This window comes from Cydia splendana, chromosome 3 (genome assembly GCF_910591565.1).
Source record: "Cydia splendana chromosome 3, ilCydSple1.2, whole genome shotgun sequence".
Classification (NCBI taxonomy): Eukaryota; Metazoa; Arthropoda; class Insecta; order Lepidoptera; family Tortricidae; genus Cydia; species Cydia splendana.
In genome coordinates, this window is record NC_085962.1 from 2,980,014 (window position 1) to 3,006,167 (window position 26,154).

The 26,154-nt window shown below is 39.8% G+C and overlaps 1 protein-coding gene and 1 long non-coding RNA gene across 3 annotated transcripts in view; both read right to left on the bottom strand.

The window, feature by feature from the left end:
• The window catches only part of LOC134806470 (uncharacterized), a 484,735-nt gene that overhangs the window by 282,745 nt on the left and 175,836 nt on the right, over positions 1 to 26,154 (bottom strand). The gene's annotated exons all lie outside the window — the stretch shown is intronic.
• LOC134806419 (cyclic AMP response element-binding protein A) overlaps positions 1 to 26,154 on the bottom strand; it is a 196,361-nt gene that overhangs the window by 21,726 nt on the left and 148,481 nt on the right. For both annotated transcript variants that reach the window (XM_063779687.1, XM_063779686.1), the window contains exon 2: positions 2,029 to 2,224. In XM_063779687.1, coding sequence (XP_063635757.1) covers positions 2,029 to 2,224 — 196 coding nt within the window. The remainder of the gene's footprint in view (positions 1 to 2,028; positions 2,225 to 26,154) is intronic.

Below are 26,154 nucleotides of genomic sequence, written 5' to 3' on the forward strand. Positions count from 1 at the left end.
GACCTCGCGAGCATAGCTTATTGGGACCGTGCACGATGACAGCGCCACACAGCGGTTTGATCAATCAACAATACAAAAATTTTAATTTATTAAAAAAAAATACGAAGTTTAAGTGACAGGTCCGGTGATCCGGACAGACATACGAAAGCAAAATGCCCGAGTCAAAACGTAGACCTTCGCTACGCTTCGGTCAAAAAATTTAGAATATCGCTCGCAGACGTATCTGCATGTTTAAAAACCGGTCAAGTGCGAGTCGGACTCGCGTTACAAGGGTTCCGTACATAAGTCCGACTCACGCTTGACTGCACATTTCTAATAGGTTTTCCTGTCATCTAATGGTAAAGTACTGTTTAGTGTATTTTTTTCAAAATTTTAGGCCCGGTAGTTTCAGAGATAAAGGGGGGGGGGGGGGGAATGGTCGGACAGACAGACAGACGCACGAGTGATCCTATAAGGGTTCCGTTTTTTCCTTTTGAGGTACGGAACCCTAAAAATTGATTAAGCATTAAAACTTCCAACAAAGTAGTGGACATACTGGCCATGAAGATAAAAAGCAGATACAATACAGCTTTTTTACACAACTGGACTATTTTTTTAAAGAATATTCCAATTTTTAAACGCTAACGGTAAACGGGCGGCCAGAAAAGCAGCCGTACCAGAATGCTCGGATTGTCGCTCACGTGCGCTCCATATTTAAAAATTCCGTTGCGATACGGAAATGCACGTTTACTTTCTAGTGACTAAATGGCGCATTAAACGGTGATAGGGAAATTACTCAATTGTGGGTTTAGTAATGTCATTGTAGGGACATTTGATACATTTCTGTTAGGTTAGGTTAGAACTATAATGTAATATAGTATATTAACAATATATATTCTATAGCTAAGTAAATGGTGAAAATTTCACTTCTAATGTAAGTTTTAATGGGCCTCTTTATGATATTTTTCATATGGCTCATACCGCCTCCGTATTTCTATGGAACGGAGCAAAAGACCAATAAAAAGTAATGACGCGATTACAAACATGTACTGTTTGTGTGCTGTCATAAATTTTGAACGGAGTCATCCGTCAATAAAGTTAAAAATACGATTATGACACCAATTCTAGTCTGTTTGAACCTCGGAGTAATTAACAATGGAGCCGCCATTAACAGGCGTTCCCCTCTGTCGAAAATAGGCGGCCAATGGTCAACGACATGTCAACCATATGTATGGACTGACGTTTATCTGACATGACGTACCTATACATTTGATGTGCCCCTCCTCCGCAAAAAACGGCAGACTATTTTGTACCGAAAATTTTACACATGGCGTCTCCGTTGGTTATATCCTCTAAGGTTTGAACAGTTGATTCAGTCAACGACTAATAGATAGTATCAGCTAAAGTGGTCAAATGACACATCCTTATTTCTATGGTAGGTAAGGTATGTTACGATATAATTCTCCAATATGGCTATTTATCGATGGTCGCTATCTATTTGCTGTTGATTGTACACAAATAATTTTACTAGCATAAAAAGTCTAGCTTGGAAACTCTTTTGAGAAAAATTCTTCAAACTCTTTGAGCGAGAAGTTTTATGTTTATAACTAGAATCTGGGATCGCTACAAAGGAGGGCTGCAACCTCTGCTAGACGCGAAGTCGTTATAAGTTGATACGTGTTCAAAATTCAAACGAAATGCAAACAAGCATACGGCCCTGATGGTAAGCGGTCACCGTAGCCAGACGCCTGCAACTTATGGGGTATTACATGCTCAATGGCGACCATTGAAAAACCTGTACACTCCTTTATTGAAGAATCCCATACGGTAGCCCTCGAGAAAACCTCGGCATGGGACATTCCCCAGCCGAAGCGTCCGTGAGAGTAAACTCCTCTTAAACCACTTAGGTTTTACGTTGTGAAGATGTTCATGCCAACGGCGAGCGGTGCGGTGGTGGAAAGCAGCAGTTAGCATCAAGTCAAACAATTCTTCAGAGCACTTGAATTTGAAGATAGGTATATCTCTGTATAGATATTATAGGTTACTAACCGTCAACTTTGGTGTGGTGTGGAGATGGTGGTGCGGATTCGCCATCTGAATGTAGACTGTAAGAGTGTTCTGTCTTGATCGGTACGGCTCCCAACGCCGCGTCCGTCATGAGACGGTCGTGCAGTACCACTCCGGACTTGGACTCCCGCTCGATCAGCCAGTCGCTCTCGTCCTCGTCTAGCACGTTGTCCATCTCCTGGGAAAGAAAGAGATACACTGATGAGTATACTAGCCAGTCATAAAACTTTGCAAAATTCTGTTCTGTTCGTCTTTTTCTAACAAATAAAAATCAAAATGATGGAAAGAGACAATTAAATGAGTATCAGTTTATGATTCAAGCTATTAGTCACGAGATATTGAGGAATGACTTTTTTTAGAGGCCTTTTTTTGAACCGGTATTTCAAAAATCCTAATAATTTCAGCATAGATTTTTCCAGCATAGATTATAGTTTATAGGTATATATAAGGATTATAGTTTTTCAAATATTATTGTACATAGATTCCGTAAGTTTGTCTATCTGCTTAGAGTTTTCCACTCATCTACTCGAAGGTTAACTGGAAAAGATCCCTTATAGGGATAAGTTCGCCTTTGTACCTACCTCAATTTCTGTAAGTATATTTTACAATAAAATGACTATAGTAGGTAGTAGACCTACTATAGTTAGGTTTCTTCTTCTTAGTCGGTTCCTCAAGGCTGACGGTTAGTGACCATCAGGAGTGCAGTTCTTCACCACCGCTCTCCAAACCCCCCTGTCTTGGGCCAGCTGTATTGATCCCTGGATGTTGACGCCCGTAGCGTCGCGTATGGCATCAGACCACCGAGTTGGAGCCCTGCCTCTACTCCTTCTCCCTTCGACGCACCCAACCAGAACGAGCTTTTCAAAGCTGGACGGGTCTGGACTAGTTAGGTTAGGGGTGTTCAATTAAAATTGAGCTATTTTCACTATGGCAAAAAAATCAAAGTATCTTCTTCTTCTTCCTCGCGTTATCCCGGCATTTTGCCACGGCTCATGGGAGCCTGGGGTCCGCTTGACAACTAATCCCATGATTTAACGTAAGCACTAGTTTTTACGAAAGCGACTGCCATCTAACTTTCCAACCAGGGGCGTATTTTGAAATTTGGCGCCCCGGGCCAATACGTTTCGCCGCCCCAAAAGTCAAGGAAGAAAAACAAAATGCAATCCGCCAGGGGTGGCATATGCCGCCCCCTGGGGGTTGGCGCCCCGGGCCATGGCCCGGATGGCCCTAAGGTAAATACGCCCCTGTTTCCAACCCAGAATTTAAACTATACGATGTGTTATTAGCGAAGTATAATCAGCAGCTAATGATACAGTGGAACCTGGATAATTGCAATCTCAAGGGACCGGCCAGTTTTTGTGAATTAACCAGGTTTTTCATTTAAGCAGGTCGTGTCAATTAACACATTCAATACCACTAAGTGCTACGGGTTACGCTCGTAGCGCGTAGCCACGGTTTCGTCGTATGTAGCGCGTAGTCGCTACGAACAGTGTACCCGACAGTCGGGTTCTTGGTGTTGAATGTGTTAACGAGGTTCAACAAATCGTTGTGTCAATTATAGAGGTTTTCATTAATAGAGGTTGAGTTCTGACAAATTTATTTTATGGAGGTGCAAATAACCATTGAAAGTAGATTTACACGCTTACCTTCTGGGTTTCTGGTCTATATATAGCTTCTGTCTATACTTGCACTTTTACACTACATTAATTACTACTTTATTTTCTTATTAATCATTTGGGTTTAAAAAAATCCCTTGAATTGTAGAAGAAAGTTTTATTGGAATGTAAAAAGCATACTTTGTTTTTGATTTAATCAAAAATATTTCACCTACTACAGGCTGTGATAGATACCCAATAAATAAATTGAATTCTGGATGAAGATATAAATAAAATGATCATTGCTATTAAAATATTGTTTCTGCTGTCTAAAACTACATTATTTCAATTACAGAGGTAATAAGTAAGACTCGTTTCAATAATAGAGGTACAAAGGAGAGCAAAAATAACGGATTTTTTTAGCACAGTGTCAATTATAGAGGTCTTAGTTGCGACGTGGTCAATTACAGAGGCAAAATTACGAAAAGCCCTAAAATCTAAATTGCAATTATAGAGGTTCCAAAATTTCAATTATAGAGGCCTTTTGGTCTCAAGGGACCGGGACCGGACTTTTGGTTGCAATTATTGAGGTTTTCCATTTATCCAGGTGCCAATTAACCAGGTTTCACTGTATTAATAACTGCGTTTAAATCGTATTTACATTACGTTAAAGCAATAAAGACGTTTTCATAAGTGGCCATAAAACCAGCGCTCGCGTGGCCATGATTATCAATGTGTTAGCCATGTGTAGGTCAATGACCTATCGTTGCATTATCTGATAACCTTAAGTGCGTTTTCACATTGTACGATCCAACATGGGATAGAAGTAAAATGTATAACATAGGTTTCTGTAAGGTGGTGACTGGTGCTCAACGCGGTCCCAGTACATGTCATCAAAAAATTTAAGTCATTGTCAATAGAGGTGACAGCAGGCTGCCATATATTGGGCATTAGCATGTCGAGCACTAGTACCACCACCTTATGTATTTAATAATTTAAGAAATCTGCATGGCAAACTAGAAATGTCAACGCAAAAAGGCGGACTTCGTGCTACGGGGCACTCTCTAACAGCTGTCTTCCTCATAGGGGTCATCCGACATCCGAAATCGGATTGGCACTTCCGATAATTTCAGCCATGTCGGACCGATAATTTGTGTTTGTGTGCGTATTTGTGTAGGCATAATATTTGCTGTATAGGTAAACCAGAACTTTGGGAGTATTGTCAAGAGGGCGCTCGTTTTGAATTTTATATAGCAACAATTTGTATAGTGGGGACAATAGAAATTGGCAGATGATTTTTGTTTTATTCCGACAACTTTAATAAGTGCGAAGTTTGATGTTTGGATATTTCTTCGGTTTTTACGCTATAAAATTCGTGAATTTTACGACGTATGACACATAAATCAAAATCATCCAAATCTATTTTTTTTTTGTTTTCTTTTTTTTAGGTTTGGTCGTTTAATTCCGCCCTTACGCCCTTCGCTAGCAATCCGTGATACCGATGCATGCGATACACCTAATACACAAATCAAATTATTACAAGACATCAACCAAATCGTGACGACCTGACTATAGTGACATTTGTCCATAAGTTTGAAACTTACCCGTCAATTCAGGTGGTAATTTCGTTATGTTTTCTAATGGAAGAAATTTCTCTCCCGCACGTTATTTTTCCAATAAATAACTATATACACTATTTACAACTTTTTCTCTGTAAAATCTAAAACTTTCGGCATGATTATTGCAGTCTAATAATAATTCACACGAAACTAGACAAAGCAATGTTTACATTGTCAATATTGACAACTATCATAGAGGGTAGATGTTGTCTATTATTAAAATTGTTGCCATTGCTAGAAATTAGTACCATCAAATTTCCGTAACATGGCGCACCCTCAATAGATCCTGGTTCACCTATAGTAACATAGTCAGATTATTATGAACACCTCATTCGCTTAAGTACTTTTGTGCAAATAAAATTCTCAAAAATTACATCAAATATTGCGTTTTGAGGTAAATGCTCTAATTTAATTAACGACGTTTTTTTGACCAAATTGCGCACAATTGAAACACTTCTCAATTCGTACACAAATTGAGGTCAATTCGCTTTGTTAATTCGCCATGTTGTGTTGCATCTGTTTTACTTTCTGTGCTAAGTATCTATCTAACGTCTGGCAGTGCAATTATGCATTGTGCAATGTGCATGCTTGCTAAGTGGTTAGTGGATATTGGCATTAGGGAAAATATGTTTATACTCGTAGAATTCGATGTACATTGTACAGTAAACTGCAGAGGTAACTGATCCCCCATATAAACAAGTTTCTATGCAGAGGTTAGTTATCTACATCCCTTTTTAGGGTTCCGTATCCAAAGGGACCCTATTACTAAGACTCCGCTGTCCGTCCGTCCGTCCGTCCGTCTGTCACCAGGCTGTATCTCACGAACCGTGTTACCTAGACAGTTGAAATTTTCACAGATGATGTATTTCTGTTGCCGCTATAATAACAAATACTAAAAAGTACGGAACCCTCGGTGGGCGAGTCCGACTCGCACTTGTCCGGTTTTTCGTTTTTTCGATTTTTTATTATAGGTATATTTGGGAGACCGAGCATTGCTCGGAAAACATATAAAAACTCAAAAATGCGCGTTTTCCCAGAGATAAGACCTAGCTAGAACGATTTTTCGCCCCCGAAAACCTCCTATAGCAAATTTCATCGAAATCGTTAGAGCCGTTTCCGAGATCCCCGAAATATACATACAAATAAATAATTAAATATACAAGAATTGCTCGTTTAAAGGTATAAGATGTATGTGTATGAAAATAAATGTATAAACCCGAATATATTAGGTAATTAACAATTTAATTTAACTAATCGTCACGCAGCAGGACTGTATAGTCGTGTTGAATAGTTTAAACGCATTAAACAGTAATTTATCTATCTCGTGTAATGAATAGTTTAAATGCATTAAACAGCCGTTCATCTCCAGTGATAATTAGATCAGGCTGTGACACCCAGCGGCCCGGCGCGTCTAATTGTGCGCGCGCACGATATAACTCAATTACTTTAGAGAAAACTTACTAACAGAGTAACTTGATGTTATTGTTTAGAGAGTTTTCACGTTGCCCGATCCGATATCGGATGTCGGATAGGACCGTAAAGAAGAAAAGGTAAATATTGTTTTTTAGGGTTCCGTACCCAATGTATTTCTGTTGCCGCTAATATAGTTAACAACAAATACTAAAAACAAAATAGAATAGATATTTAAGTGGGGCTCCCATACAACAAACGTGTTTTTTTGCCGTTTTTTGCGTAATGGTACGAAACCCTTCGTGCGCGAGTCCGACTCCGGTCGGCCGGTTTTTTATATATATTTATTCATTGCATCATCAGGCTAAAAAAAACAAAGAAAACATTGATTAAAGTGCTTTTTGTTGAAATGAAAACTTTCACCCAAAAAAAGAAGGACTTGGTCCCATAGAGCACTCTCTAAGCGGCTGCTTAGGGAGTGCCGTATGGGAATTCGCTCGCAATTTGGGGGTTGGACCCATAGTAAAAGTTGCTCAGTATAGTATAGTCCCGAAACCTCCCTGGCAGCAGTTATTTTTTAGCCAACCTGTATATTATTATGTCAGTTTTGACACTGTCATCGTAGGTGACGGGTACAGATCATATTATACTAGACAAGCTGACTTGTTTTGAGAATACGGCCATGACTTTCACCTTGGCCGGCCGTTGGCTCCAATTAGCATCTCTGGCAATGGCAACAATACGTGTGGTAATGGTAGGTAAGTAACTATGTTGGTCTGGGCGTCTTCCCTTTTATGATGAATTTATTACGCGGTTGGATGGGCTTGTAACGTAAGTAAGACGTATATCTATTAGTAGGCTTAACCAGCAATGGAATATAAATGTATATAGAACTTCGAACAACGTCCATATGACTCAACTTATCTGACATATATCACTAAAAGTTATCCCTTCTCCATAAATAGCCTACATAAAGTTGTGATTGGTAAATAAAAGTCAAAACCTCTAGCGCGGTATTACAATATTTGTCGTTGTAAACATGCGCGTAGTTACAGTTCAGTCACTCGCGGAAGAATACCCGTGGGGTCATTTTTAGGATTCCGTATACCCAAAGGGTAAAAACGGGACCCTATTACTAAGACTCCGCTGTCCGTCTGTCTGTCACCAGGCTCTATCTCATGAACCGTGATAGCTAGGCAGTTGAAATTTTCACAGATGATGTATTTCTGTTGCCGCTATAACAACAAATACTAAAAACCGAATAAAATAAATATTTAAGTAGGGCTCCCATACAACTAACGTGATTTATTTGCCGGTTTTTGCGTAATGGTACGGAACCCTTCGTGCGCGAGTCTGAATCGCACTTAGCCGGTTTTGACCTCCTAGTCAGACTTTTGTAGTTATTCTAGTTCATTGCTTGTTAATGTTATGATGAATTAGGTACTTAATTAAGCAGTTAGATGGGTTTGTAACGGTTAATAAGTAACACATAATTTGGTAGGCTTTACCGCTTTACGAATAAAGTTACAAAATATCAAAATTACAGGTTTTCCTAATGAATAGTTACGAAGCGAGGTTATTGATTGGTATTGGTACACTTAACTTTTTGTTTTGGCGTGATCCGAGCAATATTTAAGTACCTATTTATGCTAATCCAATTCTGCGATTTCAAGTTAGCGGCATGCGTCTCTACTTCTTTGAAAAGAACTGCATATCAGGTTACGTACCATTAAAACTACGCAAGTAGACTATGAAGAAACGCGATTGGAGCATATTTCTCTCAAGTGATCTATACACGATAGGATCTGCGGAGCGAGAAATTAATCTACGCATCACAGTCGCGTGCGCATGATATAGAAAAACTGGGATTCCACGCACGTGAGGTCAATCACTGCGTTCACGCGCCTGCAATGTCCACATTACCGGCCTGTTGTTTACATTGCCGGTCTGTTGTTTACATTGCCGGCCTGTTGTCATGTATTTAAGAATTAGTACTGAGAGGCCGGGAAATTAGGGATTGCTGGCTCAGTAAATGTAGATGGGCGTGACAGTGACCAACTAAAATTTAAAAATTACCAACGACAGGGTCGAGTAGAGAAACCGAGGGGAGCACAGCCCAGCAGTGGGACACTAAGATAGGCCAATAAAAAAAGTTGGTAACTAGGTAGATACTGTTTTTGCACATATAAATGTATCTTCCGAGAAGTAATCTACACATCGTATTCACGTGTTTGCGTCGGCGGAAAAACAGATTTCTCGCAACCGTATTATGTTGTAAGGTCAAATACTCAAGCATTCAAGCATGTAATGTTAGCAACGATTATCTACTAAGTTACTTAATTCATCTCAGTCCCTACCTTAAGGTACCGTTCGGATTCAGACTAAAGGTGACAGTCCATTTCCAACGACATCTGCATCGCGTCGTTCGGTACCGTAGTCCAGCTGCGGTCAGAAATGGAATGTTACCATAAATCAGCATGCAGTCGTCAGTATTGCAGCGCGTCATTACTGTCGACTGAATAATGTAATGGTTTAAATCCGCATATATATCAAAATACTTACCACAATATATTTTTTATTTTTCGAATTTTGGAGCAAAGTAGGCACATTTCACGGTAACATCCATATGATGTTCCTCAAGGCGTTCCTTTACGACCCCACCAAAATATCTTGGAAATGGCATGTTCGTTTGCTATAAACCGAATCAATACGAAATTAAGTGTACTTATATAAGGTAAATGGGGCAAGACAAACAGTATGTAGGATTCCATACTAGTGATTGTCTTACCCCGGTGATAGTCTTACCTAATTTACCTTACCTAATACAGTAACGTGACTTAACAGCCATGCCATACCTAACATCACAGCAATTTCCATGTCCATCATTATCTTGGTAAGTTCTTCCTAAATTCGAAATTAGATAGCCCCCAAATGTCGCCCTCTTTCGCCAAAGTGTCTGCTGTTCTTTTCTATATTTCTACAGTTCTACGGGTACTTAAACAGTTGCAGAAAAAAGATGATCGCCGAAATGATATCTTGGGAATTTCCACACCCATCTTATTCTAGACACTGAGCATACTAATAGGCATGGGATGTATACTAAAGGCAGCTCTCTAACCATTCGTAGACCTTACGTCTTCGAAATAAGGCCTATGACTCGTCAAACTGTGGACGAGGATTCTCTCAGGACGCAGATCATAAATGACTGACCAGTTCTAGACCATAAGTCTTCAGAATAAGGTTTAAGACTTGTCAAACTGTGGACGGTGGACTCTCACAAGACGCAGTCAATAAATGAGTGCCCAGTTCTAGACCTTAAGTCTTCACAATAAAGTCTACGTAGTAATTATGTGGACGATGATCGCGAGGCGCGGGCAACACAACTGACTGATCATTGGTATACCTTAAGTCTTGGCAATAAGGCCTACAGTCAGTCAAGTTCTCGCGGGTTCGACGACCGCGTTTGGGCGTCCGTTCACCGGCCAAGGTGAGGGCCGGTCGTGATCGCGAATAGCTGTGATTGACCGTCGTGTTTTGCTTTGATGGTTTTTGTGAAGATTTTCGGATGTTTAGTTACTTTCTATTTTTTTTGTGTAGGAAATAAACTTTACATCAAGTCAGAGGAAACCAGGAAGAAGAACCTAATAGTCTCCGAGTATCTCAGCAAGCTAAAACGATTTTTGGACTGGGCTATGGGATCAGGTTGCCCTGAAATCATGCATTATGAATTCATGTCGACTTCTGCAATGTGCTCATGAAACCTGCCTCAAAGATGGTCTTATTATTTTTCATATCTCATGCTCTGAAAGTGGGTCGTTGTTGTTCTAAAAGGTGCGCAGAAAGTGATACGTTTATGCTCTAGTGCAGAAAAGTGGTGTACTCCTCTGCGTCCCCGTCCCACGAACAACTGTGTGGAAACAAAATGGAAAAATAGTGTCTTTATTTCTTCGCCTGGAACAATTGGTAATTGTTTAATTTTACTAATCCCACGTTGATCCTTTTTTTTATAAAAAATGATGGAGGTAAGTAAATTCTTAAAAACCAATTATTCTTGATTTCTTTCGTTGAATTCTATTTACTCAATTTCATAAGGCGGGAACCAAAAGGAATACACCAAAAATTTTTTTTAAACCTCACACTTACGTAAATGAGCAAAGGCAAAATCTTATACAGCCACAGTTAAACGTGTGTACGATATTAAATTGGTTTTTAAAGTTATTTAGCACTATATCCATGAAAATAAAATAAAATACAAGATAAAAATGTCTTATATTATTAATTAAATTGTTATTTAATATTTAAAATACTTTTATTATGTTATTACGTGGTGCGGCGCACCAAGGTCGCGGTGCGGTCCGGTGGTCTGTTGCGGCTTTTAGAACGAAAAAGTATAAAATTAATAAAATAAAATAAATTAATTAAAAATTAAAAAACACGACTGCGAAAAAGCGAACTGAAAAGACAAAAATAATTTTTAGTTGTGTTAGTTACCCAGTCACATGATTGATATTTTTCATTGACTGTACCTGTGTATTTTATTTCAATTGCAGTCGGGGACCTTGATGTATTGACATTTTCCCATTTAAAAGGTCCCCGACTGCAATCGAAATAAAATACACAGGTACAGTCAATGAAAAATATCAATCATGTGACTGGGTAACTAACACAACTAAAAATTATTTTTGTCTTTTCAGTTCGCTTTTTCGCAGTCGTGTTTTTTAATTTTTAATTAATTTATTTTATTTTATACTTTTTAGATTTTTTAAACCAACCATATGTTTTATGATTTGCACCTGGCTTTGGACCGCGTGCAGCGCGTCACATACGTCGGGCTACGCCCGACTCCTTTAGTATGAGGGCGCCTCCAGCGCCCAGATTTGGTAAGCGTACAACGTGTCACGTACGTCGACTCTTTTAGTATGAGGGCGCCGAAGGCGCCTGGCTTTGGAACGCGTGCAGCGCGCCACGTACGTCGGGGTACACCCAACGCTTTAAGTATGAGGGCGCCGAAGGCACCCGGGTTTGGTAAGCGTTCAGCGCGCCACGTACGTCGCGCTACGCCCGACGCTTTAGTATGAGGGCGCCAAAGGCGCCCAGCTTTGGTAAGCGTACAACGTGTCACGTACGTAGGGCTACGCCCGACACTTTTAGTATGAGAAGGTCGAAGGCGCCTGGCTTTGGACCGCGCGCAGCGCGCCTCGTACGTCGGGCTATGCCCGACGCTTTGAGTATGAGGACGCCGAAGGCGCCTGGTTTTGGTAAGCGTGCAGCGTGTCTCGTACGTCGGGCTGCGCCCGACTCTTTTAGTATGAGAAGGTCGAAGGCGCCTGGCTTTGGACCGCGTGCAGCGCGCCACGTACGTCTGGCTACCTACGCCCGACTCTTTTAGTATGCGGGCGCCGAAAGCGCCTGACTTTGGAACGCGTACAGCGCGCCACGTACGTCGCTTTAAGTGTGAGGGCGCCGAAGGCGCCCGGGTTCGGTAAGCGTACAACGCGCCACGGACGTCAGGCTACGCCCGACGCTTTGAGTATGAGAACGCTGAAGGCGCCCGGCTTTGGTAAGCGTACAGCGTGTCACGTACGTCGGGCTACGCCCGACACTTTTAGTATGAGAAGGTCGAAGGCGCCTGGCTTTGGACCGCGCGCAGCGCGCCACGTACGTCGGGCTACCTACGCCCGACTCTATTAGTATGCGGGCGCCCGGTTTTGGAACGCGTACAGCGCGCCACGTACGTCGGGCTACGCCCGACGCTTTTAGTATGAGGACACCGAAGGCGCCCGGTTTTGGAACGCGTACAGCGCGCCACGTACGTCGGGCGTCCTAGGAAAGAATCTACAATTATTTTTAGAAGAAATCATTTATCCAGAAAATACCAAGCTGACTTTGCATAGCATTCGCTAAGACAAAGTGTGAAAATATCATCATCATAAATGTTAAAATTAAATAAAAACATACGGTTATTATGATACTTTCACAATTTGTTCTACCAAAGTTGGTGCAGAGTTAGCTTAGAGAGACTGCATCATATCGATTGATAAATAGAAGCTATATTTTAAACTTTTCGATTCCATTAGCGCAATTTAGAAAGTGTATTAAAAACTATGAGTAGTATACTGTACCTAATATAATAAAATTATATTTTTTTATGATCAGCGGTCAAACCCCTTCTTTTTAATGTCCCATTCAATAATAATATTTGGTTTTATGAGATAAGCTTTTCTTAACATATTTTGTCAATTCTTACTTTCTCAAACTTAAACCCACATGTTGCGTATATATTATTAATCGGCTTTCACAGCCCTTCATTTTGATACCCTACTCGATAGGTTTGCACGATATTTTTTTCTAAAGGTTGCGTAATATGGCGTATTAAGTCCGCCATATTGTTTTTATAATGACGTCACATAGCCTATGTCACCCGGGATGACGTAAGGATTCTAATGATGTACCATACGTCTAAATCGGTTAAGGCTATCAGAAGTTAAGGTGGAATAAAGAAACTCACATACATACAAACATGAACGCTGAAAACAATACACTCTTTTTTTTGGGCAGTCGTGTAAAAAGTAAGAGGCAATCCCGCTGATTTTCATACTTTAATGAACAAATAATTTTAAAATTACTGCAGGTTGTTAAAAATGTGTGTTTTCGTGAATATTGCAATCTAAATGATTTTCGCTAGGGGTTATTAATCTTCACACATGTAAAGTCTCCGATTGCAAGTAAGTCCTAAGGAAAAAAATGATGGCCGTAGGTCTATTAGGTAAGTACTTCAATTACTGATTTTGAGAAATTGCCTTGTCTTGTTTGGTTTCCTCGCATTCGATATGAAAAGTAGAGTGTTTAACTCGGGTGAAAGGCACCATTTCCGTCTCGGACTATTGGCGCTCTCACTGCGTTCGAGCGCCAAACTACCTCGACAGAAATGGGTGCCTTTCAACCCTTGGTTAACAATCTACTATTAGAGATGACTCTACATCTCTATAACAAACTTTCTGTGTTTGTAAATGGGGATCTTAGCACTGAAAGTGTAAAGTACTTTGGTTCAAAAGCGCTCATGCTATCGACAATACTAAGTGTCGAACCGAACGAACCGGGGGACCAAAGGCCCGAAGATTTTATTTTGGTTACAGAGAACTGAGAAATGGACGAACGGAGACCGACTAGACGAACGGAGAATCGGGCGAATGGTGTAGAATTGGACAAAACATAATGAATACCCCCCCTCCTACCTACGAATTGCCATAAAAAACAACTTTCCAATTAAAAGAAGAAACTACACTGAGAACGTTTCGTATGGGAATTTTTAGATTTGGGAAAGATGACCCACCAATCATAAAGACATTAAACATTATCACCTCTTCCATACACAATTCACACTATTATCGTGTGTCGACTAACAAGACGAAATAGTATCTACAAATATGCGACCAGAATTCGTTCGTTCTTTGAACCTTTAGCGAGTTTAGCGGAATTCAGGACATTCCTCATCACTTACTAACCGCATACACAGACACGACCAGTAAACTAATGGTCTCTGCTTACTAACAGTTGATAAGGCTACCAGATTCATCTTTAAACTGGTCATCGGGACATATTAAGGTGGGAGGCTTGGTGGACGTGACGAAAATCGTAATTGCAATGCCATGGGAAACAAATGCCGATCGGTGACAGGCGTTGATAATGACCACCGTATACATTGTTACTGAGTATTCGGGAGCCTTATGGCAATGGCATAGAGTACACCTACGGTCAATCAAGAGATTTGCCGTTAGTAGGACGATTTGAATGATGCTTTCGAGGTTGGTAATGACGAATTTCTTTTTCACATCACCTGATCAGAAAATGGATTTTTCTTCCCTGCTAGGAGGGTTCAAAGTGGCACTTTTCTGTTTAACGACATTTCATTGCCAATATAAACTATTAATATAATTAACTATATGAACATCGAATCGTATGTACAGCCTGGCAAAAAAGAGTAGAAATTAAAAAGTGGCAACTGTAGTGTCAACACTAAGATTTTTTTATTTCCCTCATATATAGTTGATGTGAAAAGCAGTATGTGTCACACGGTATCAAAATTATTTCGTCTTGGGCGTTAACACTTGAATCCCTCATTACGCTCAGGATTTTACTTTAGAATCCCTCACTACATTCGGGATTCTATTGTAGAATCCATCGCTTCATTCAGGATTCAATGTACGCCCTTGACGGAAATATATCATTTTGATCCCTTGTAACACAAACTACTATTTTACATCACCTATTCAGAAAATGGATTTTTCTTCCCTGCTAGGAGGGATCAAAGTGGCACTTTTCTGTTTACATGTCATTGCCATTATAAAATATTAATATAATTAACTATGAACATCGTATGTACAGCCTGGCAAAAAAGAGTAGAAATTAAAAAGTGGCAACTGTAGTGTCACCACTAAGATTTTTTTATTTCCCTCATAGTTGATGTGAAAAGCAGTATGCGTCACACGGTATCAAAATTATTTCGTCTTGGGCGTTAACACTTGAATCCCTCATTACGCTCAGGATTCTACTTTAGAATCCCTCACTACGTTCGGGATTCTATTGTAGAATCCATCGCTTCATTCAGGATTCAATGTACGCCCTTGACGGAAATATATCATTTTGATTCCTTGTAACACAAACTACTATTTCCAGCTGACGAAATATATAGGCGGATCTAATGAAAAATTACGTCCGTATTGTTTTAAGGAAGGCTAAAGAACTGTGTCGATACCAAAAACCTTTAGAGTTCATATCTTTAGAATTCAATCAGGGTGCCCAACTGTAAAGATAATTGAATTAGGCCAGGAGAGCGTCTAACACCATTTATGAACCGAGGATGGTTCATGTCCGTGATGGGAACGACGGACCGACTTACCTACTTACTTATCGCTATTGCTTAGCGAGTATTAGGGCCACCCCACACTCGTCTTTTGAGCATCGGCGTCTATACTCTGTATCTTTAGGTACTTAAATAAAAGTAAACAAATAGTTTGTACATTTTCGGGTACTTATAACATTTATTGATTAGCCAACCAAATACAAAACCACCTGGATCTGTGACTGAACGACCTGACTTTAACCTACATTATTTGATCATGTAATGTTTTCATCTATCCTCAAATGGCTTGTTAAGCCTGGCTTGGCTTGTGTTGTTTTTACTCTTTTTTAAATACAGACTTATAGTCAGCGCTATGGAAAATGGCGTCGCTGGGCAAACTGCGTCAACGTTGCGTCGAGCAGCAGCCATAGAGTTGACTAGACGCCGACGCTCGGGAGACGCTAGTGTGGCGTGGCTCTTAACGTGTCCAGTCTACCTTACACTAGCGTCTTTTGAGCGTAGCGTGTAGTCACTAGTCAGCGCTATGGAAAATAGCGTCATTGCGCAGTTGCGCCAACATTGTGTCGAGCAGCAGCTATAGAGTTGACTAGACGCCGACGCTCGGGAGACGCTAGTGTGGCGTGGCTCTTAACGTGTCCAGTCTACCTTACACTAGCGTCTTTTGAGCGTATCGTGTAGTCAGCGCTATGGAAAATAGCGTCATTGCGCAGTTGCACTAACGTTGCGTCGAGCAGCAGCCATAGAGTTGACTAGACGCCGACGCTCGGGAGACGCTAGTGTGGGGTGGCTCTTAACGTGTCCAGTCTACCTTACACTAGCGTCTTTTGAGCGTAGCGTGTAGTCAGCGCTATGGAAAATAGCGTCATTGCGCAGTTGCACTAACGTTGCGTCGAGCAGCAGCCATAGAGTTGACTAGACGCCGACGCTCGGGAGACGTTAGTGTGAGCCCTAAAGGTGGCATTCCGATGGCAACTGTCGTTGCATTACTGTCATGGCGTCGTTGGTGCCGCCGCCGCAGTATTTATATATTTCCTGTACCAAGTAAACAACTTTTTCTTGCGCGTTGCTATGTAAAGCAGGAGAAAGCTATCTCACTCTACCAGATACCTGTTTCCCATTCCTGCAAGAAACCACGGTTTTACAGTTTTCGATGCAACTTGGCACGAGCTCGTGAGAGCCGATAGCTCGCTAACCGATGGGAAGTCATACTCGACTGTCACGAATGGCAATAGCGTACGCTGTAAATACTTGTAATTGCTAATATCTGGGAGACCGAGCTTAATTTGCTCGGAACACATATATAAACTCAAAAATGCGCGTTTTCCCAGAGATAAGACCTAGGTAGATCGATTTATCGCCCCCAAAAACCCCCATATAGCAAATTTCATCGAAATCGTTAGTTTCCGAGATCCCTGAAATATATGTATAAATAAGTAAATATATATACAAGAATTACTCGTTTATAGGTATTAGATGTTCTTTGAATATGTCTGGCTAAACCGTGTTGATGTCCCCGACTTGAGCTACAGGTCAAAATGTTGTTTTCGATGTGAGCACAGACCAACCCCTATACTATAGACCGAGCTTATAGGACGACTCGCGGTCACCGCCCGTATGGTGTATAGGTCAAATATAAGATTGTTCGCGCGCCGCTCCGATCAGTTGCGCCCAACGTAACGACGGTGTTCTGTGGATGTGAGAGATGTTAGCTCGCTAACTAATGGGAATACATACTCGACTCTTACGAACATAGTACGCTGTCTTAGTACGTATAATTGCTACGTTCTTTGAATATGTCTGGCTAAACCGTGTTTATTTCCCCTACTTGAGCTACAGAAGTCCTATTATGGATAGCTTTATCCATCTTTATCCACGTGATAAAATAACTGTCACTTTTTAACACCGTACGATAGAAAGTGACGGACACCGTTTTATCACGCTGTCACGTAGACAAGAGTCCGTGAGAGTCGGGTATTATATTCCCATTACTATCCGTACAGGTCAAAATGTTGTTCTTTTCGATGTGAGAGATGTTAGCTCGCAAACCGATGGGACTTTACCTCTACATACCCGACTCTCACAAACATAGTACGCCGTCATAATACTATAATTGCTACGTTCTTTGAATATGTCTGGCTAAACCGTGTTTATTTTCCCTACTTGAGCTACAGAAGTCCTATTATGGATAGCTTTATCCATCTTTATCCACGTGATAATATAACTGTCACTTTTTAACACCGTACGATAGAAAGCGACGGACACCGTTTTATCACGCTGTCACGTAGACAAGAGTCCGTGAGAGTCGGGTATTGTATTCCCATTAATATCCGTACAGGTCAAAATGTTGTTCTTTTCGATGTGAGAGATGTTAGCTCGCAAACCGATGGGACTTTACCTCTACATACCCGACTCTCACAAACATAGTACGCCGTCATAATACTATAATTGCTACGTTCTTTGAATATGTCTGGCTAAACCGTGTTTATTTCCCCTACTTGAGCTACAGAAGTCCTATTGTGGATAGCTTTATCCATCTTTATCCACGTGATAAAATAACTGTCACTTTTTAACACCGTACGATAGAAAGTGATGTGAAGTGATGGACACCGTTTTATCACGCTGTCACGTAGACAAGAACGACCATTAATATCCGTACAGGCGGCTTAGCACGGTCGCGTTTTTATCCCTTGTCACCATGCCTGTCACGTTCTAACAAGTACGTAAGTGCGAAAGGGACGCGCATAGTGATAGACGATAAAAATGGAACCGTGCTGCGCCCACAGGTCAAAATGTTGTTTTCGATGTGAGAGATGTTAGCTCGCAAACCGATGGGACTGTACCTCTACATACCCGACTCTCACGAACATAGTACGCCGTCATAATACTATAATTGTTACGTTCTTTGAATATGTCTGGCTAAACCGTCTTTGTTTCTCAGACTTAAGCTACAGATCAAAAGTGTCAGATGTAAAAATGGTGTGACCAGTATGGTCACAATACCACTGTCAGGCGTGGCTCACTCCGCGATTTCGTCGCTTTGCAACAGTACGGTTACCATCAGTTTGTCACTGACATAAACGCCGTCGAGAACGTAATTTACTTTCTATACATCTCGCTCGCACTCGCATATTAGTGCAAACGGGATGTATAGAAAGTAAATTACGTTCTCGACGGCGTTTATGTCAGTGACAAACTGACGGTAACCGTACTGGTAGCTACAAGTACATCCGTTCCACACCAATTTAGGTGGCTAGCCATAAGCAGCACGCGTGGCGCTGTCGCCACCTAGCCATATCTGTCCTGATCCTAACAGACGCGTTTTGTTAGAGAGTTTGTCTTCTGTACCTAATCTAATATCTCTCATCGAAAACAACATTTTGACCTGTAGCTCAAGTCGAGGAGCCTTTCCACTATATACACAGTGGCTAAAAAATAACTGAATTCCCGTTGCCAGGGAGGTTTCGTATTCGGGGTTGGTCCCATAGTGAAAGTTGCTCAGTATAATCCCAAAACCATGGCAACGGGAATGTAGTTATTTTTAGCCACCCTGTATAGGCGTCATGTTAATAGGCTATTCACTTTCGCACGATCACTACTCATTGTCTGCCGAAAGGTCAAAACAAATGAAAAATATTATTATACGTTTTGGATCGTGTATATTCACAATTAGCGCGTGACGTTGCCAGGGGTTCTATTTGACTTGTTTTAATAACAAGATTTGAGTATGGACACTGCTAAATTTAATGCTAAATTATCATTAAAATAACATAATCCTTACTATTATTTTATACTTAACCCACTTTACGCTTAAATCATACTATATTCTTCAATCATAGCTTTATAATGCTTTCAGTATAAAATACAATTGTTATTGTTTGTAAAATTTCAACATAAGTCCCAACAGTTGCGATGTCACGAGCTGTAAGTTAACAATGTCGAATAGCGCTCCAGTTGGTTAAGCAATAATAACATTACAGAGTTATAATGGCAGAAGCAGAGCCAGTTTACTATTTGGGTCGAATTTTCGTCAAGGTACCATCGTCGTCCACCCATGCTAGACGGGCCGAATATTCGGTAATTATTCGGTAATCGGCATATTTTGCTAGTTTTAGGGTTCCGTACCCCAAGGGTAAAACGGGATCCTATTACTAAGACCGTCCGTCCGCCCGTCCGTCTGTCACCAGGCTGTATCTCACGAACCGTGATAGCTAGACAGTTGAAATTTTCACAGATGATGTATTTCTGTTGCCGCTATTACAACAAATACTAAAAACAGAATAAAATAAAGATTTAAGTGGGGCTTCCATACAACAAACGTGATTTTTGACCGAAGTTAAGCAACGTCGGGCGGGGTCAGTACTTGGATGGGTGACCGTTTCTATAGATAATGGTACGGAACCCTTCTTTTGCGAGTCCGACTCGCACTTGGCCGGTTTTTCAATGTCCGCATTCGCTGTATTATTCGGTTACAGCGACACCTAGCGGAAAAATCATTTATAAAGTTTTTCAACCGGAACTTTATCACAGATTATGAATGGTAAAAGAAAGAAAGTACCTACTTAAGAAATAAAGTGATTCTTTAAAGCCATGTAATTAAGTCTCGGTTTGTGGTCGTAACCTATTTTATGGTGATTTAAAAGTTGCATAATAGATTATTTAAAATTGAACATTACACAACAACTTCGGTGCATAGTGCATAGCACACTGCCGTCCAGGGCTCGGAACCGGTTTCTTTTTAATCCCACAATATCCCAATATTTTTAATTATTTTATGTTCTTTCCGTAGGACTGAATCATGTATTTAGGTAATTTAAAATTGCATTATATATTTTTTTGGCATCTAAGGCCTACTACACCATTCAGGAATATCCTAATGACATATATTCATAGTTATAGGATTACCTAGTTAGTAAGTGCTTAGATATTAATTAATTTAATTTAAATATGATGCATGCGACACACATGACATCACACAATATTTGCATGTCTCTATGACCAAACATGTAGCTCTATTGTATTAGTATTTAAGACCTATTGTAAATACCATGTTTAATTAAGCAAATAAAACTCTGAATCTGAATCTGATTTTTGCATACAAATCGAAATTCTACAGCACAAAGTTAATAATATTGTTAGTAACAGATTTTGTACGTTAGACAAACCTAATTTGAAAATTTACCCGTAATTATATCAATGTGTAAATTTCATAATAACACCTACGCAAATACCTAAATAAGCCTAAATACCTGCAGTGCGCTCAAAACCACGTAGGTATACCTAATTCAAAATTTAAATCAGCAAGCATACCTGACATTAAACCTAACACAGCAGAAACGCCTAGGTATAACAAAGATATTCAGGACACAAAAGGTCAACCCGTACATTTTTCGCACAATTAAGCACACACACGCATGCACGCACACATGCATACGCCTGACGCAATAGCCCAATAAGCCGGTTTGGATAACTTGCATAATAGCCGGTGTGATATGCGGTGCATGCTCTACAAACAAGTTTGCGTCATTAAGACCGATATGTCACTTATTATTTTTAATCCTAAAGGAGACATTCGGATGCCTACTGCAGCTACCTATAGGGTAATTGAGTACTATTCAAATCAGTTTCTTTTTTCGAACTGTCATAACGATTTTGCTACTATGGAATTTATATGAAACACTAGAATGTGACATCACAATCAAATTACCTAGGCTTCATAGTTTTACACGGGGTTAAAATAGAAATTGTGTGTAAAAATAAAAATAACTGCTGTCTACGTTTCTCTATTCATCTTCTGGTGCTTTATTTCATGCATGGTGTAAAATAATTTATTTTAAAAATACAGTCAAATTCCCTTTTGTTGCCGTGTCTGTATCTGTTAATTTCCTTGAAAAAATGAGTGACGAAATTAACAGTAATGTGGCTGCGAACGTCACTATTTATTTTATCAAACAAATCGACAGATACAGCGGCAGCAACAACAGTAATGTAGCTGCATTTGACATCTAAATGATCAGGCCCCAATTTCACCACGGTGACAGGTGCGACAATTGTAAAATCACTGTTGCTGACGTCACAGGCATCCATGGGCTACGGTTACCACTTACCATCGGGTGGGCCGTATTCCTGTTTGCCACCATCATTGTATTATTTAAAAAAACTTTATTATATCGGAAATAAACAGATATTTCTTTTGCGAAGTTTTTGACAATTGTCAAGATTTAGAAGAATTGTACTTAGGTAATTCTTGACAGGTAATGAGTTATATGTCGGAATTTCGTGACAATTGTAGTGTTTCTTGTGACAATTGTCATAAACTTAGCAAGAGAAATATGTTTTTTTCCGATATAATAAAGTTTTTTTAAATAAATCAATGATGGTGGCAAACAGGAATACGGCCCGCCCGATGGTAAGCGGTAACCGTAGCCCATGGATGCCTGTGACGTCAGCAACAGTGATGTTTTACAATTGTCGCACCTGTCACCGTGGTGAAATTGGAGCCAGACCCATCGATATCAATATAGAATTTGTTATTGACCACCAAAAAATCCTTATAAAATGTAACTGGCTTCACAAAGCAACACCTATGTATTATAGTAAATTTTTTCACTTTGCTATCAGTGATTCACATGTGAGGCAAAGTAATCAAATGCAAATTTTGAGTTGTTTTTTTTATGTTTGCTGGTAGAATTGACTTTTAAATGATGATTTTGGGTGACAAATATTTAATAACATTCATTTGAATTTGATTTGGTTTGATATTTTACATTTAATATTTGCTTCGGGTTGGTGTGGTGAAAACTTTTGTGTTTCACTCAGGGGCAAATTTTGTTTAACCCTCGTGCTTTGAAACCCTCGCAACGCTCAAGATTCCATTTTTCGAACCACTCGCTACGCTCGTGGTTCAATTTTGGAATCTTTCGCTTGCTGGGGTATCAATATTAGCACGAGCGGTTAAACAACAACTTTGCCCCCTTGTAAAACAAATACATAACTATTTCACCACACCAACTGGTAAAGGCTCTCTTGTTGTTCAAAAACCGATAGCAAAGTTGCATTTTATTCACATGTGAGGCAAAGTAATCAAATTTATATATTTATGCTTTTGAGATCGTTTCTTGTTTGCTGGTTGAATTGACGTTTAAATGATGATCTTGAATGATAAATATTAAATACAATTCATTTGGATTTGGTTTGGTTTGTTTTTGTTTGATATCTTACAGTCTGTTAATATTTTCTTCGGGTTGTTGTGGTGAAATATATTTTGTTACTGTTATGAATACATTTCTTTCAGTGCATAGTAAAGAAACTTGACCCTAATACACCGCCCTTAGGCATTCCGCTACATCGTCCTAGTTGTTCCACAGTGCGGGCAAAAATTGCCAAATCATTATTCGATACCCAACCGGTCGTAGTTCCTGCCGACCGTGGCGCAAAGAATGGCTGTTTCTTGTATTGCTGTGCTCAAATTTGAGCACGACTCCATTGAAAAACCGGAGTGTGAGCACAGAATAACTAATAGTACTAATTCACTCCTTCACAAAAGTCAGATTTACTGCAACAAAATTGAAACTTATAACCGCGCACGAACCGTGAATCTTCTTTGCGCGAGCGCCACGTGACACGACTATCGTGCGGTCGAGCGGCAGCCCACTGCCATACGCCTGCCCTGCCCGGGAGGTGCGCCGGCCAAATGTACCTAAACTGCGTAGTGACACCCCCCTGGTGTGAGTCGGACTCGCCCACCGAGGGTTCCGTACTTTTTAGTATTTGTTGTTACAGCGGCAACAGAAATACATCATCTGCGAAAATTTCAACTGTCTAGTAATAAATGAATTACAGGCTCAATATGCTGGTACTGTTTTCGACATGAAAAGATAATTGGTTAAGTCAATATGTGACGTTCCAAGGATAAAGGTACCTTACAGCAGTCGGCGCTTACGCCATTATTAACGACACTCCTATACTAATGCAGTATACCACGCGACGTAAGCGCCGACCGCCTCAAGGTACATTTACCCGGAGAACGTCACTAGACCAGCGGTGGAACAAAAATGGGTTTTGATAACATTAAAGTTTTTTCTTTTTTGATATGTTATTGCATGCATGTTAAATAACATTTATGTAAAATATTAGAAAATTATAGGTGGAGCGTTCGGCCATATTTAAATATTTCAATTTTGCTAAATAACTATGTAAATATAAAATTAAAGTTACAAAAAACTGTAACATGTTCAATAACACTTTAATTTATTCACAATATTCGGTTTTTAGAAATCTGGAACAGCTGCTTTCTGGTGAACGTAAAAACACGAATTACTTTGTCAATAAAGAATTAAAGTAGCTGATATTGTAAAATTACGATATTATCTATCAACTTAGTATACTTGTAAAAAATTAGAAATGTAGACAATGTGCTTGTCTAGATATTGATTTCTGGTTAAGCAGTATAGCCAATATTGAATTAAAGTTTGTAGAGTTAATATTACACGGTCATAATAAAGATCTTAGTTCCCACACAAAATATTAGAAATATAAAATCACGGCGACACTAAATACTGATACGTAAGTATGCATTCCGCGCTTATATTGAGTTACATTTCAAACGCGCGGCGTTTTCGCGCGCCGCGTTGTGCGCCGTGGCAGGAGGCAGCGATCGACGGTGGCGGGCTAGCGATTAGCGCGGTGCCCGTAAAAAATACGCAAAACGTTTATAAAATTATTATCAACGGTAAATAGTTATATTGTTAATAGTAGGTACACTAATGGAAACTTACCTACACTTATTTATTTCTATATGTACTAGGGATTGCCCGCGGTTTGGTTTACGTAGAATTCGTTATCGTGTTAAGTATAGAAATAATAGATACATTTGAAAATTATTTTAGGTGCATTGTCATACAGATAACCACCCTTGTTAAAGTATTCTTCAAATTCAATAGACAGGTGTCATTTCAATATAATTTTGCGTAATTTGGCGCTTTTAGGTTATAAATGACTAGCGACATATATTTTTTGTTTAAGAGCGATATCCGATATATATATCTCCGATAATATTTACTTTATCATTTAAATCAATTTCAAACTAACGTTATTCAATATTTATCATTTTAAAGTCAATTTTACCAACCAACTGAGCTTTACGAGTATACCTACGGAAACAACTTAAAATTTGCATCAAATTAAATGCCACTCTTCTTATCCGTTTCGAACAATCAAGAGGGCCTTTACGAGCTGATGTAGTGAAAATTTTATTTAACCCTCGTCCCTTGAAACCTTCACTACGCTCGAGGTTCAACTTTACGAACCACTCGCTACGCTTGTGGTTCAATTTTAGAATGTTTCGCTTGTTTGGGTATCAATATTAGCATGATTAATCAACAAATTTTCCCCTTGTAAAACAAATAAATAAGGTAGGTGAGGTGCAGGCATATGAGGCCCGGCGGGTAACAAGGCCCAGCATTCAAAAATAGCAGTTGCTCCCTATTATTCTGAATTTGTACTTGTTGCTAAGAAGATCCACTGTCAGTGCAGGTAAAAAGGTCCAGTCCCGGGCCTTATTGAACGTATGAGATGAAATAATAGATTAAAATATTTTTAGATAATTTTGAATATTTTTAATCTCTCATTAATAAGGCCGATTTGAAGAAACTTTTATGAAATTATGACTTATAAATAACACCTTCACTGCGTGGGCTGTCCAAATCGCTGCAGACTTTTCTTGGTCTAACTCTAATAATTTTTCACTTGCTTTATTGACCTAAAGACGTTTTAAAGAATCAAAAAGTCTAATAACATTTAGACACTTATACTTTTTAAAGGCAGTAACTACTTACTTATATAGGTAACTTTTTTTATTAATACATAGGTAGTTATTTACGATAGAAGTGCGAAAAATTGAAATTTTGCAACGAATGACGAATTTTAAAACACGGCCAAAGGGAGTGTTTTAATGTGCTTATTATAGCACCGGTGTCGTAATGTAGCACCAGGGCCCTATTTCACCAACGTGACATTGTTGCTGACGTCACAGGCATCCATGGGCTACGGTTATAGCTTACCATCGGACGGGCCTTATTCCTGTTTGTCACTATCATTGTATTATTAAAAAAAAACTTTATTATATCGGCAAAAAACAGCTATCTTTCTTGTGATGTTTATGATGATAATGATGACAATTGACACAAGATTTCAAAGAACTTTCGGTTATTCATGACAGTAAATGAGTTCTGTGTCGGAATTTCGTGACAATTGTCCAAGTCCCAGCCCCCCCTTTGCTACAGTCCAACCCGAAAGGCACCTTAGGTCGGCGCTTACGTCATTATTACCGGCGCCCTAATACTAATGAAATGAAAATGAAATGAAAAATATTTATTTCGAGCAACTATGGACTCATACAGATTTGTTAGTAGACTTACGTTCCTAATGTTAGTACCTAATTAACTATTACAATATATATACACTGCTGGAAACATGCATTTCGCAGCAGTGTCTCATATACGGGCAGTCAAGTCTGTCCGCTATCACACACAGGGTAGGGTTGGGGCTGGCCCGCACCCGGCGCACCAGGGATGTGCATCGTGCAAACTAATGCGGTGCTACGCGACGTAAGCGCCGACCGCCA